The 13,056-nt window shown below is 40.3% G+C and overlaps 1 protein-coding gene across 1 annotated transcript; it reads left to right on the top strand.

The window, feature by feature from the left end:
* The first annotated feature begins 4,129 nt into the window (after window positions 1-4,129).
* Window positions 4,130-6,883, top strand: LOC147628074 (uncharacterized). Its single transcript, XM_086815042.1, has one exon. It carries the CDS (start codon window positions 4,540-4,542, stop codon window positions 6,685-6,687), a length of 2,148 nt encoding a protein of 715 aa, XP_086671168.1. The 5' UTR covers window positions 4,130-4,539; the 3' UTR covers window positions 6,688-6,883.
* The last annotated feature ends 6,173 nt before the right edge of the window (window positions 6,884-13,056 follow it).

Below are 13,056 nucleotides of genomic sequence, written 5' to 3'. Positions count from 1 at the left end.
AGAAGCAGGTAGTAATGGTGCAAACCTTCAGGCAGGGCCCTAGAGTGTATGCTCTAAGGAGCAAATATTACTTAGCCTACACTGCATATTAATTAACATGTGGGATCGACTTTTTTATTTAGCTCTATTATATCCATGTTTTTAATATCTAAAAGTTTGAAAGTTTGAAAGTTTCCATGGGAGGAGGTGGTGAATATAGAGAAGCATAAATTGAAACGAATCAAAATTTTATTCGTCACTGATTTATAATTTTCAATATCCAACGCATTAAGCCCCATGAATTCAATTTGTTCTATCGGCTTTGGCTTCTTTCTCTTCTATCCTAACTGCAATCCTCCTATATCACCACATGAGTAATTGCCTTAATGCACTGACTTCAAGGATTCCACCACCATGCGAGGTGGCATTCTGAAACCCACAACAAGCTTGCCAATGTGAGTGCTCCATGCCTTGGGTCGACCAGATAGCTAAGCTTCCCTGATTTGCAAAGTAGGGGCCATAAGCCTTCAAAATGTGCTGGAATAAAAGTGACAATAGCATATGCACATTGGTTATTTTCAATAAGAATTTCCAAACAACATAAGAACAAACAAAATTGGAGATCTTGGCATCTTCTTTGTTGAAAATCATTTTTTGTAGAAATGTAGCAACCTTATCAAAGGAAATCCATACATTAGCCTTTGCAATTCTAGTCTAGCCACATTACATGATTTGGGACAACCATGTGTAAATTTTTCCATGCCTCATACTTCCATGGTTGAAGAACTATAAATGCCCTTCATGGTTCCTTGGTGGTGACAAAAAATTTCAAGCCTTGGCTCCACAAATACTTGGTTTGCATGGCACATTTCCACTTGCACTTGGTTTGCATGGCACATTTCCACTTGCACCTGACCTCTTGTCGTCTTTCTTGATTTCCACTTACCCTTTGTGTAGACCCACGCATGAAAGAACCTCCTCCATTCTCTTACACACTACTTGGGCCTCTAACATTGGTTGCATCCTATATGCAAAACATCTATGTTCATAAACCAATTTTTTCACAATTCTACAGATGGCATGTAGTGTACAAGGATGGACTCGTGTAAAGGAATGTCAAGTATAGGGTCCCACTTTGGATCCACCCTAACCATTGTTCTGCCATCCCCATATGAACTGATTCACGAGCCGGTGCACCATCCTTCCTAGTATTCATATTCCATGCCTTTTCCATTCTTACTCTTTTTCCTTGAGCGCATGCAATACAAGCAAGCGAACTCTTTTTCCTTGAGCGCATGCAATACAAGCAAGCGAACTCTACATTTACAATATTTGAGACACCAAACATGCACTTTAGTGTCTTTAGATCACCTACAAGATGCCATTCCACTAAGTAGTCTTCAAAACCATCCATATGTAGAATTTCACCTGCTTTTTTTTATGTTGAACCACAATAGGAATCTCTGTTAGATTGAAAAACATCTTTAGGATCTCATGATCCTCTTTTGGAACCTCAAATGCTACGAGCCATCAGATTTTGTTTTCACATTGAACATTGAAGTACTAAGGATCACCTAGCTTTATGGAAGGATCTAGAACCTCAAATGCTATGAGCCATCAGATTTCGTTTTTACATTGAACGTTGAAGTACTAAGGATCACTTGGCTTTATGGAAGGATCCAATGCCCTGTTCATCAATGTCAAACTTTCTCTTTCTATCTTTTGAGTCTTTACAATTTCACTGTCATCAAGTTTTAGTAACAATTTTAGTGTGCCACCACATTCTTGAACAGACATATCATAGAACTTCACCATTGCAACTTGCAATTTGCACACATCCAAGACAAAATTGTTGTTCGGATTCAGATCAAAGGTCACTTCTTTAGCACAATTCTTGAATACATGTGAGTGAACTATGTGTTTAAGCTCACCACCAATGAGTTCAAGGACATTGTTATTCAATTGTTGCCTTGCTTTTTTGACACTATAAGGGCACGACAGTGGAGTTACCCTTTTGTTTTGCAAAACGGACTTAAAACCTACATCCATTTGTCTGTAGATCATTGCATAGGGTTCTCTACTTAAACCAACTTTGTCACAAATACCTTGAGTTTCAGTTGCAGTAAATGCATTCTTCACATCTTGCAATCATGCATGCACGAGATCATGATCACTAATTGTTTTGAACTTTGAATGGGAAAGTGTAAACTTCACCATTTGTCTTGAGAAGACTTTTCAGAGTGCTCCACTAACTTGGTTGAGGTTCTTCAACTTATCAGTCTCGGCATGTATACGGCATTTGTAGTTTCCACTATTTTTTGACAATGCAGTAAGTGGTCTTTATTCTCGTTCACATGCATCCAAATTAGAGTTGGGCCCATGTTTGACTATCTTCTCTAATACCCCTTCTAATTTGTTGTTCTTGGCCTCTAGATCCTTTGCTTTTTGATTCAATTCATAGTTTTGCAAATGCTGAGCATCAACAACTTCTACTAACTCATTGTATTCATTCTCCTTGTTAGACAATCAAGCATTTAGCTGCTTGATCTGAGCTTCCTTCATCATCACCATCCTTTGTGACAATATCCAAACGCTTTGCACTTGACTGGCAAGCCTTGTTGTGTAACCAAGCAAGCCAACATTTCTCTCACAAACATATTTGATCAAAGAAGTTAAGCTTCAAAATTTAGGTGGTTGTTGGGTCCAGGGATCACGTGAGTAATTTGATCCTTACACTCATATATCAACATGTTTTCTCCCTAATTCCCTGGCAGCTTGTTGCATTATATAAGGGTTGACCTTAGAAGCGTTTGTTCTCTTATAGAGAGGAGCTTACTCATCATCCAGGTCCACATATATGCATCGCTTCTTAGAATTATCTCTGATGTTCTACAGACTACAAAACAATACTAAAATTATAACTAACTCCTTTCTTTGTAAAAAATATATGGTACAGTAAAACATTATTATTAATTTCAGACACTTGTGTTTCAAATAACATAAGAATTAATGCCATACCTCCATTGAGCATTGTAACAAATCTTCTTGATGCCCTTCTTGACGCAATAACACTTCTTGTAGCAAAATAATTGAGTATAGAAAATCAATGAAAGCAAATACGACTTTTTGGTTCTACTTGAAGGCACGAGAAAGCCAATCTCTCTTCATTGTTGTCCATACATAAATAGTATGTGAGGAAAGAGGAGATTCCAGTGAAATCCTAGAGGCTTTCTTGAGACATTGAAGATTTGAAAGAGAAAAATTCCAATGGAGAAGAGTGGCTATTGAATTAGGAAAACTCGCCCAATGACAACCACCATAACTTCATGAAAGTGAGAATAGAACTTAAGCGTGTTTAATTGCGCTGAAAAAAAGAACTTTTCATAATACTTAGTTCGCTTTCGAACATATACTCGAGTTCTTTTAAAAAATGCACTATTTCCAAGCAACATCTTCTAATTCCATGTTGTACTTATGTCAAAAATATAATTGCATAGTTACTACATATGTGAGAAATATCATCATACTTGTTTTCTTACTTTATAGAGTCTTAGCTTTTCACATTTATGAATTTTCGCTCGCAGTGGTTAAAGCTACATAAAATTTAAGAACATTAGAATAAAATAAGCATTGAATCTCTTTAAAAAAATATAGAAAAAGGTGAATTTAGATTCGAAAAGAAGAGAGAGAAACCTAATATAATAATATTATTTTTGTACTTTTTCGAGATTCAAGAGGAGAAAGAAAGCCCTTAAAGAGCCCATTTGGAACCCGAGTTTCCCCTATAGTGAAACCTAATATAATAATATTATTTTTGTACTTTTTCGAGATTCAAGAGGAGAAAGAAAACCCTTAAAGAGCCCATTTGGAACCCGAGTTTCCCCTATAGTGTACCCTTGCTTAATTTTTGCACTAAAAAATTGTATAAAATAAGGGTTGAATTCAAGAGTTGCCTCTAATTTTAAGGGTTTGCAAAAAGGTTTTTGTCTAGCACTAACAAGTAAGATGAGAAGGACCTCAAGTCTGCACAAAAGGTGTGCCTCAGCTCGGTGGAAAATCGGGTTGGACCGATTGCGTTTGAGGCTAAAAGGAAACTAAACCGGTTTAAAATTAGTGTAAAATCCCATATCTTACAGTATTTTCCTTTGAGAATTATATGAGGAGGAAATGACTCCCTTTGGGAAAACAGACTTTCCTGCACACTGCCTCAAGTTGCTTTAGTATGTACCAGCCTACGTATAAAGTTTACAGGTTCTCTCGGTCTCACGCTATTGCAGCTGCTTTAATTCTTCTTCTTTTGTTCTAACTTCTCTCTCTCTGGCTGGCCGTTGGGAATCGGGATAGTCTGCTGCTTTACTCCTCTTCTTTATCTTTCCTTGCACGCCATGCGATCTCGCACACGCTCAAAATAGTTGTATTTACAGCGGCTCTACTAATTATACCTTGCAAGAGAGAGTCTTGTGGCTGTCGGCCCTAGTTTGCACAATATCAAAAATATATTAGCTCTCAGAAATCTATCCAAAATCTGAGCATGCAGAGTTTATTAGCTTCTAGAGAAACATGATTTTCTCGAAGGGCCCAATTCATGCTTTTCTCTCCATCATAAATGCTCTAATTGCCTCTCTACATCAACGCATTGCATCTGCCGCAACCTGGGCTCGGAAAATTGTCCACCGGCTGACTGCGGCCGCTGCTGCGACACCACTGCTGTTGGGACGGCGGCGGAAGGAGAGCACACTGCATATAAGAGCTCCAATTTTTCCTATTAGGGTCATAGATGTGGAGGAAACTCTGGGCAGCAGCCATGGAAGCGTTGTGTTTAGCAAGCCAACAAGCTGGGAGTTCCATACAATATCCCATACTTGGAGCAAGGGTGTGCAGTCATGGTCCAACATCATCGCAAGTAAGATGCAGGAGCAGCGTACTAGCACGGGGGAAGTTAGCTACGATGATCTGTTCCAGAGGGAGGACTTCAGCTGTTACCGTCCTTTCATGGAGTTCTTGAGGCTGCTGAGGGCAGATGGAGTGACTCATGTGTGGCTAGATGCTTTGTGCATCAACCAAGGGAGCGAGACAGGAGAGAAAAGCCAAGAGCTGCAGAACATGGGGAGCTACTATGCCAGGAGTCTGGGTTGCTATGTGTGCGCGCATGGCTTCGGCGAAGGTTTTGAAACATGGAAAGAACAGGGAAATGAGCTTGTTATGCCGCGCTGGTTCAACAGGGTGTGGACATTTCAAGAGATGCTCCTTCCCAAAACAGTCACGTTTATCCTGGACATCCACCCAGTCATCAGACGGACCATAAACTGGAGCATTTCCAAGCAGGCAGCGCAAGGAGTTAATGGCCCTTGCAAATGCGCAATGGGTATGCGCCCCTTCCCGCAACCTCGCTATCTCGATAGTAATGAAGAGGAAGAAGATGATGAAGAAGAAGATGGGTCGATTTGCACTGGTGCAGATGATGATCGACACAAGGAGGTCAAGCAAAGAGGCGTACAGATAATCTGTGGGGGCGTGCCCTGCTCCCAGTGCGGTGGAGCTGCTTTGATTAGAAGAGCAAAAGACCGCCGACTGCTGCTGCAGACATCGCCAGCCGCTGCCGACCTCTATTTCATTGACAGACAGTGCATTGTGAGCTTAATGATCATGGCTAAAGAGCAGCTGGAGAGAACTGTATGGAAGAAGTGTGATGAGAATGCTGAGTGGAAGCTGTTAAGATTGGAGACGGTGATGCAGCAGAGGGATGCAGAGGAAGAGGGGATCAGTTTGCCGGATGGCGAAGAGCAATATTGGGATCCCATTCAGGTGGCAGTGGAGGTATCAAAGAGGGATTGCACGCACGATGAAGATAGAATTCTTTCCGTTCTGGGATTGTTAGGAGTGGAAGGAGCAGTGCAGCTGAGGGCAGGGGAAACGTTGGATACGCAGCTGCTTCACCTGGCGCAACAGCTCACGCGCGTTAACCCCACAGCTCTAGTGAAGCTGTGTGTAGCTCAATTCGCAGGGCATACAACGCCAGGAATGTCATGGGCTCCATCTCTGGGCGTGCAGGGGGGGTTGCGACCCACGGGTGAGGAGGCACACACAGCAACATGGCAAGAACTCCATCGTGACAAGCACATTGAAGCAAGGCAGGTGCAGGTGGAGGAAGCAACAGAATCAGGACTATTGCAGCTAGGGCGAGTGATGAGGTACTTTGTGAGGAAGGTGCAAGTGAAGAATGTGCTTGACAATGGCTCTCTTCTTCTCAGAGAAGCCCGGGTGTTGTGGGACTGTAGCTTCGTTCGGGTGGATCAAAACCTGTTCAACCTTCAACTCAAAAGCCACCAGAGAAAGTACCCATTCCAAGCTTTCTTCTCCCCCTCCTCTTGTTTACTGCACCACAGAGTCTTTGTAGCGGGAGAGTACACTACCCTTGCAAACCAAAGCATGGTGAGGCTCCAAGGCACACAACTCAATGTCCGGCTTAATGCTTTCCAGGTATGTTTGGTGTTACTCGGACAGCTGCATTTACCCCATGATGAGAAGCACGAGGTGATGATGGTGTGTGTTGGAAACAAGTCCCACTCACTTCACAAAGTTGGCCTTGCTTGGCTCCCAGGTCTAGATGAGGTATTTTCTATGAATGCTCCACCTTCCATGTGTACTATAGGTGGGTTTGTGGATTACATGGATAGATTTGTATTCAATTTGGACAACCCTCACTAGATCATTCCCCATGCATTTTGGAAAGAGTCACACAGATTATTAGTGACATCTCTATATAAACTAAAGAGGGCTTCTATATATCTATATCTATATATATCACTTATTTGTAGGCAAGCAAAGGAGAGCCTCACTTGGCAAGAGGAGGAGGGCCCTTCATACAAAGGAGAAAGGAGATTTTTTTTAATGAGTCATTTTCTCATTGAATGAGTCTCATCTCTTCTCTTCTCTATCTCTATTCTTTATACTAGTGGCATGACCCATCTCCGACGGGCAAGGGCATTCTGCTTTGTAGAAAGAGGATAAAACGGCCTTGTAAGAAGAGGAAAAAAAGGCCTTATATTTAGAGTCCACTTTCAACCTCATGGTCATCCAATTAACAACCTACATATATATATCCACACCATGCATGTCACAATATCAAACCTCCCAAAAACACTTAGTTTTCTTTGAATAAGCACCAAAATTGGCATACATATGTATCTAGCATTCTAACCCAGAGTAGTGGTGACAACCAAACACACATACGTAAACCATTAAAACAATCTTCGAGCGACTAGATTATCTCTCTTTGAAAGCCTATACTCCTCGACGTCATCTATCCAAAATATATATATATATAAGACAATAACATTGGATATGGCAAGATATAATTTCAAACAAGAAAAAAGTTGAGAACCTTACAAAACTCATTCGGTGAATCAACATTTGAGACGAAATGGCGTTTGAACAGGCTTGTAAATGCCAAATCAATTATGTACTGTCCAGTGCCTATGCACCGAAAATCTATCCATGCCGGACAGCCCTAGAGAGGAGCTGTTTGGGCACCCATGTCTGACATGGGCCCTACTTCTCATCATCGAAGATGTCGAGGTGGCTTTTGGTTACCTTTTTTTTTTTGAATTAGCTTGAATTAGAAAGTACATCACAACACACACAAACATGCATTCCACTGCTTCCACAGTGAGGGTTTGAATCCATGACCTTGGGACTCTCAAGCAACACCTCTATCCACTGCACTAACTCGCGTTCGGCGTTTGGTTACCTTTTGGTTTGGAGATCTCTTTTTTTGGGGGTTATTATTAACATTATTATGTTTTCTCAATTTTCTCCTTTTTGGCCCACGGGAGGCAAGGGCTTAGTGATGGGTGGGCTTTTTTTCACTAAGAAAAAATCATCATTAGTAGTGATGATAACTAGTTGTGGTGAATGGAGGGTATTATCAAAAGTGTACAACTTCTCACCTTTGTCTATATATAGTCTTTTCGTCTGATTCTCTCATTCTTTCTACAATTCAATTATATTTAGTTTTAATGTAGTCCTGATATTTACTTTGATTTATTAGTGTTTTTTTATAATGTAATCTAAATTAGTAATTATTTGTGTTTTATAATAAATTAGTGCAAAAATGTTTGCCTAAATAAATATAGAGTTACTGATTTACACTTTAAATTTAGACTTAATATTATATATTTAATGGATAAACAACAAGTAAATATACATACAATTTAAATAAATATTGAGTTACTATTTTTTAGTCTAAATATAGTCTTAATAATATAGATTTGATAGATCGACAATAAATAAATGAACAAATGATATAGTTTAAATAAGTTTAGAGTTAGTGTTGTATCTTTTTGTGTTTCTAATAGAGCCCAATAATATTTTATGAGTTTTTCTTGTAGATTGTCCATTTCAATTTTTTGTGCATGGATTTCATGGACTAACAATCTTGTTTAGTTTGAGAGCTTTCCATTAAATTTGTTATTATGCTTTGGGACTGCCAGTTATACTTCTAGTAATTTCGTCCATTGCCACTAAAAATATTTAAGAAATATTATTATTTTAATTATAAATGCGTGAATGTTAGTCTGTTGATTGTAAACCGCGTAGTATTTTCATTTTTTAAAAGTTAATTTGGTGCACTTTCAGATTTTAGAATGGTTCATAGCATTGGATAGTGTGAGATATTGTTAATTAGGATTGGAGTTTTTTTTTATTGTGTGATATTTTAATGGCAATGATGCACAGCGCACAGTGCCAGGCATTCTTGTATTTGTATCCAATCATGTATATCCTTCTAGCTTTAAAAAAGGACACAAAATCCCTCTTAAAGTCCAACATTTGTCCAATGCTATTAATTCCTTTCTCATATAGGTATTGGCCGTTTTTTTTAAGAAGCGGGTTTTCTGAACACAAAACTCCAAAAGATATTCTCTTCAGAAAGGGAATTCCCAGTGTATATACCATTCCATATCAGAATTTCTTCTAGGAGGTGATGAGCATCTGAGCAACTGGGCACCCAGTTTTAAAGGGTGCATGTGAGAATAGTTTAGACCAGTTATCAAGCTTCTAGGCGCCATGAAAATAGACTGCAGAAAGGGTAATGATGGCCCAAAGACAATGGCACAATAAAACATATGAAGCAAACATCTTATGCCACAAGGTGGCTCTCCTAGCAATAACACAAGCAGACGAAGATAAAACACCTAAGCCACGAAAGTCGTTAAGCTTAGAGATTATGTCCCCCCTCCTTTTACCTAAACCTCCCTAGAAAAACTTGAGAGGGGGTTCGAAGTTAAAAGAGTGTCAATGACACTGTTTCTAGTCCAGCAAAGGGAGAAAGTACAAAATGTAAGGTATTAAGATGGTCTGTATAATTCTAAGCCTGACATGCAAAGGCCACTCATTAGAGTGCCAATAGGAAATTTTGGCCCTCAATTTGGTCATAATCCAATGAATGAGCTGAGCATTAATGACCTGAATACCCCAAATGCCCGAAAATATGACCCTTAGGTCATCTTACTGTTAGCAGTCATCTCCTGTCTTTACACTATATCAGGGCCTCTGTTGTGGGTGTGCCCGTCGGTTTTAGTGTTTTCTGCGGTTTTTTGCGGAACATGGCATCAAGCAAGAGTTGGCCAATACAGGTTTGCCTTCAGAGAATGGAGTAGTTGAGCGTAAGAATAGAGCTGTGGTAGAGATGGTGTGGACGAAGTTAGAGCATCGTGATCTTCCTCGTCCACTTTGGGGAGAGGCTGTGCGACTGTCCATATCCTCAACCGTTCTCCGACGACTTCAGTACCAAACATGACTCCCTTTGAGACGTATTTTGGCAGGAACAGATGTCTCCCATTTTCGTGTGTTTGGGAGAGGCTGTGGCTACGACTGCCCATATCCTCAACCATTCTCTCACAACTTCAGTACCAAACATGACTCCCTTAGAAGCGTATTTTGGCAGGAAACCAGATGTCTCCCATTTTCGGTTGTTTGGGAGTGATGCATATGTTCACATTCCAAAGAAGCAAAGGGGGAAGCTTGACTCAAAGTCCCAAAAGCTTGTTTTTGTAGGATATAACTCTTTCCAAGGGATACAAGTTATATGATCCAGAGAGGAACGAGGTCGTCGTCGTTAGCAGAGATGTGGTTTTTGATGAGCATGTTCCAGTTTCCAGTGTTGATGAGCCGCCATTTCTTGGAGACCCAGATGATTCTGATGATGATTCCGAGTTGATTGTTCCAGCCGAGCCTCAGTCAGTTGAGGAGGTTGAGCGGCTGGAGATGAGCCCCCACAATATCAGGAGGCTCCGCGTTTTGTTCGAGTACCCAGGTGGCTGTTAGACACCCATCGGGAGTTCGGTGTTACGGAGCTTCCCTCTGAATGGACCATAGAGGACGGACCTTGAATATCGCATAGAGTTCGTGACAAAAGTCATTCAGCGGAGCTCTTACAGGTAAACTATGCTTTGATGTCTCGTATCATGTGGAACAAAGAGCCCACTTCCGTCAAGGAAGCCCTTGTACAGAATACTTGGAGGAAGGCCATGCAGGTGGAACTGGATGCCATAGAGAAGAATAAAACTTGGGAGTTGGTTCCGAGGCCATCAAAACGGTCTTTCATTGGTGTCAAGTGGGTCTTTAAGACCAAGTATACGTCAGATGGGTCGGTGGATAAACACAAAGCCATACTTATGGCTAAGGGTTATGCTCAGAAGCCTAGCATTGACTATAAGGATATCTTTGCAGCGAGGACATGAAGGATGACCACGATTCGGACCGTTCTTCCCCTTGCTTCTTCTCAGCGGTGGCCTGTATTTCAGATGGATGTGAAATCTGTGTTCCTTAATGGTGACCTACAAGAGGAGGTGTATGTTGAGCAACCTCCAGGCTTTGAGGTTCCAAGATCAAAAGGGATGGTTTATAAGTTGCGGAAGGCCTTGCATGGTCTTAAGCAGGCTCCCAGGGCTTGGAATCAAAAGATTGATTCCTTCTTTCTACGGACTAGATTTCAGAGATCAGTTGCAGATTCTAACTTATATCTCTTTTGAGAACACGGCATGGTCATGTTGATCATCCTTTATTTGGATGACCTCATTCTCACTGGCGGTCATGTGGAGCACATTGCAGTGATGAAGGTTGCCTTGTCAAAGGAGTTTGAGATGACCAATTTAGGCTTACTTCAGTTCTTCTTGGGTTTGGAGATCTGGCAGACCTAGAGAAGGTTCTTTATCTCTTAGCAGATTATGTCCATGAGTTGCTTGAGGCCTTTCACTACAAGACATTGCTGCCATACACGCGTTCCATACACGCGATAAGTTACGGACGCGTGTATGGTCGCGCATGTATTTGAATAGTATTGGACGCGTGTATATTGGCATCTAAATTTGCGTGTATTGAGCTTTAAGTAACGCGTCTAACAGCGCGTGTATATTGGTATCTAAATTCGCGTGTATACTGGTTTCAGAAACACGTGTATAAGCGCGTGTATATACACGCATCAATACACGCTTTATTAAGAAAAACTAAATTCCTTTATAAAATTAAAAACTATTTTCTTTAAACCATCTCATAGTACATTACAGTATATATCATTACACAATCCCACTACATGCATTTACAACAATGAAATATATTCAAAAATAAATCATGAGATAATTAAAATATAACATATACAATAGAAATGTCATCAATTTAGAACGATACAGTGATGGATTGGTTAGGGTTCGATCTCATTTCAATAAGATCTATCCTTGCCAAACGATCAACATCAATATCCATTTGATCAATTTGTAAGGCTACGATTAAATTTATTCCACTATCGATATTCTCTCCATTAATAATGGTATCGATGTCCTGATCATCCTCATCAACATCACCATCATCCTCAATGGTAGGGTCATTCTCATGATCATGAGAAATGGCACGCTCATCCTCATTATCATGATCATCTCTTATTTCTTGATCATCGATCACAACATCTTCATTGGCATGTTCGACATCATCTTCATTGCGGCTTGTTACATCCTCCATATGCTCCATATCAGTGAATGTATTATACATCACTTTGGAACGTAGTGTAATAGGGATGACGTACCACCATTTAATGTCATGCACCATTGGCAGATAGATAACCTACTCAAATACACATACTGCAGTAATTAATTAGCATATCAAAAGTCAAGGGGTACGCGAGCTTAGATATATATGTACATGAAACACATTAGTAAAAAAATGCATACCTGCTCACATTATTGTGGCAATACGAGCCTATCTTTCTTTGTTTACCAAAACTTTGTAGAGTCAATAGTTACATAGCCACTTGCATGGCGTTTTATCATTGCATTAGGCCCTTTTTCCACCACGTTCATTTGCCATTTGACATCCAAAACATACACAAAGAAGCGACGAAAGTCAAGCCTAAATATGTCTTGGATTGTGCCACAATAATCATCCATTTTTCCATTAGCTCCCTCAAAGCTACTAATGACACCGCAATCTTGTGTATTCCTCTTTTCATCAATTCTTTGTGTTCGAAAATGCTTGCCTTCACACCATATAGCATTGAACATAGTGCACTGAACCAAAATAGAAGCAATATTTGTGTAAGCAATGTGAATAAATATTAAAATCAAATCACTTACAACTAATGCAAAACATTAGTTCTATGTACCTTTAACATGCATCCTCGTGCATACTCCCATTCTTCCGCCGTGATATGCAGCCCCTCGTCGCTCTCTGCTCTCTCCATTTCCTCATGCAACCAATCAACATGGATATCATTCAGAAGTGTTGCTAGATGCTTAGGGTACGCCTTACGAGAGCCATGTTGCCTCCGAAAGAGAGCTCTTTCTGCTTGCCTTTTTGTCTTTGCATCCTCATATCTTGTAACCCATCTGCTCATCACATCACTATTAAGGATGCAAGTGAAATTGAGATCATCAATCAATGTTCTGTCAATTACTTTACTCTGTCCTTTCCTTGAGGTACAATAGAGGTCATCCTCAAGTCCTCTTCATTGCTCCATAGTCGTGGCAAAGAGCTATCCACCTGACCAAGAAATTCTGAAATATATACAAGAGACTCTTGTATCAA

Source organism: Cibotium barometz, chromosome 20, assembly GCF_041138505.1.
Source record: "Cibotium barometz isolate CiBa-2024 chromosome 20, ASM4113850v1, whole genome shotgun sequence".
NCBI classification, from domain to species: domain Eukaryota; kingdom Viridiplantae; phylum Streptophyta; class Polypodiopsida; order Cyatheales; family Cibotiaceae; genus Cibotium; species Cibotium barometz.
This window is presented reverse-complemented; position numbering and strand designations above follow the sequence as displayed.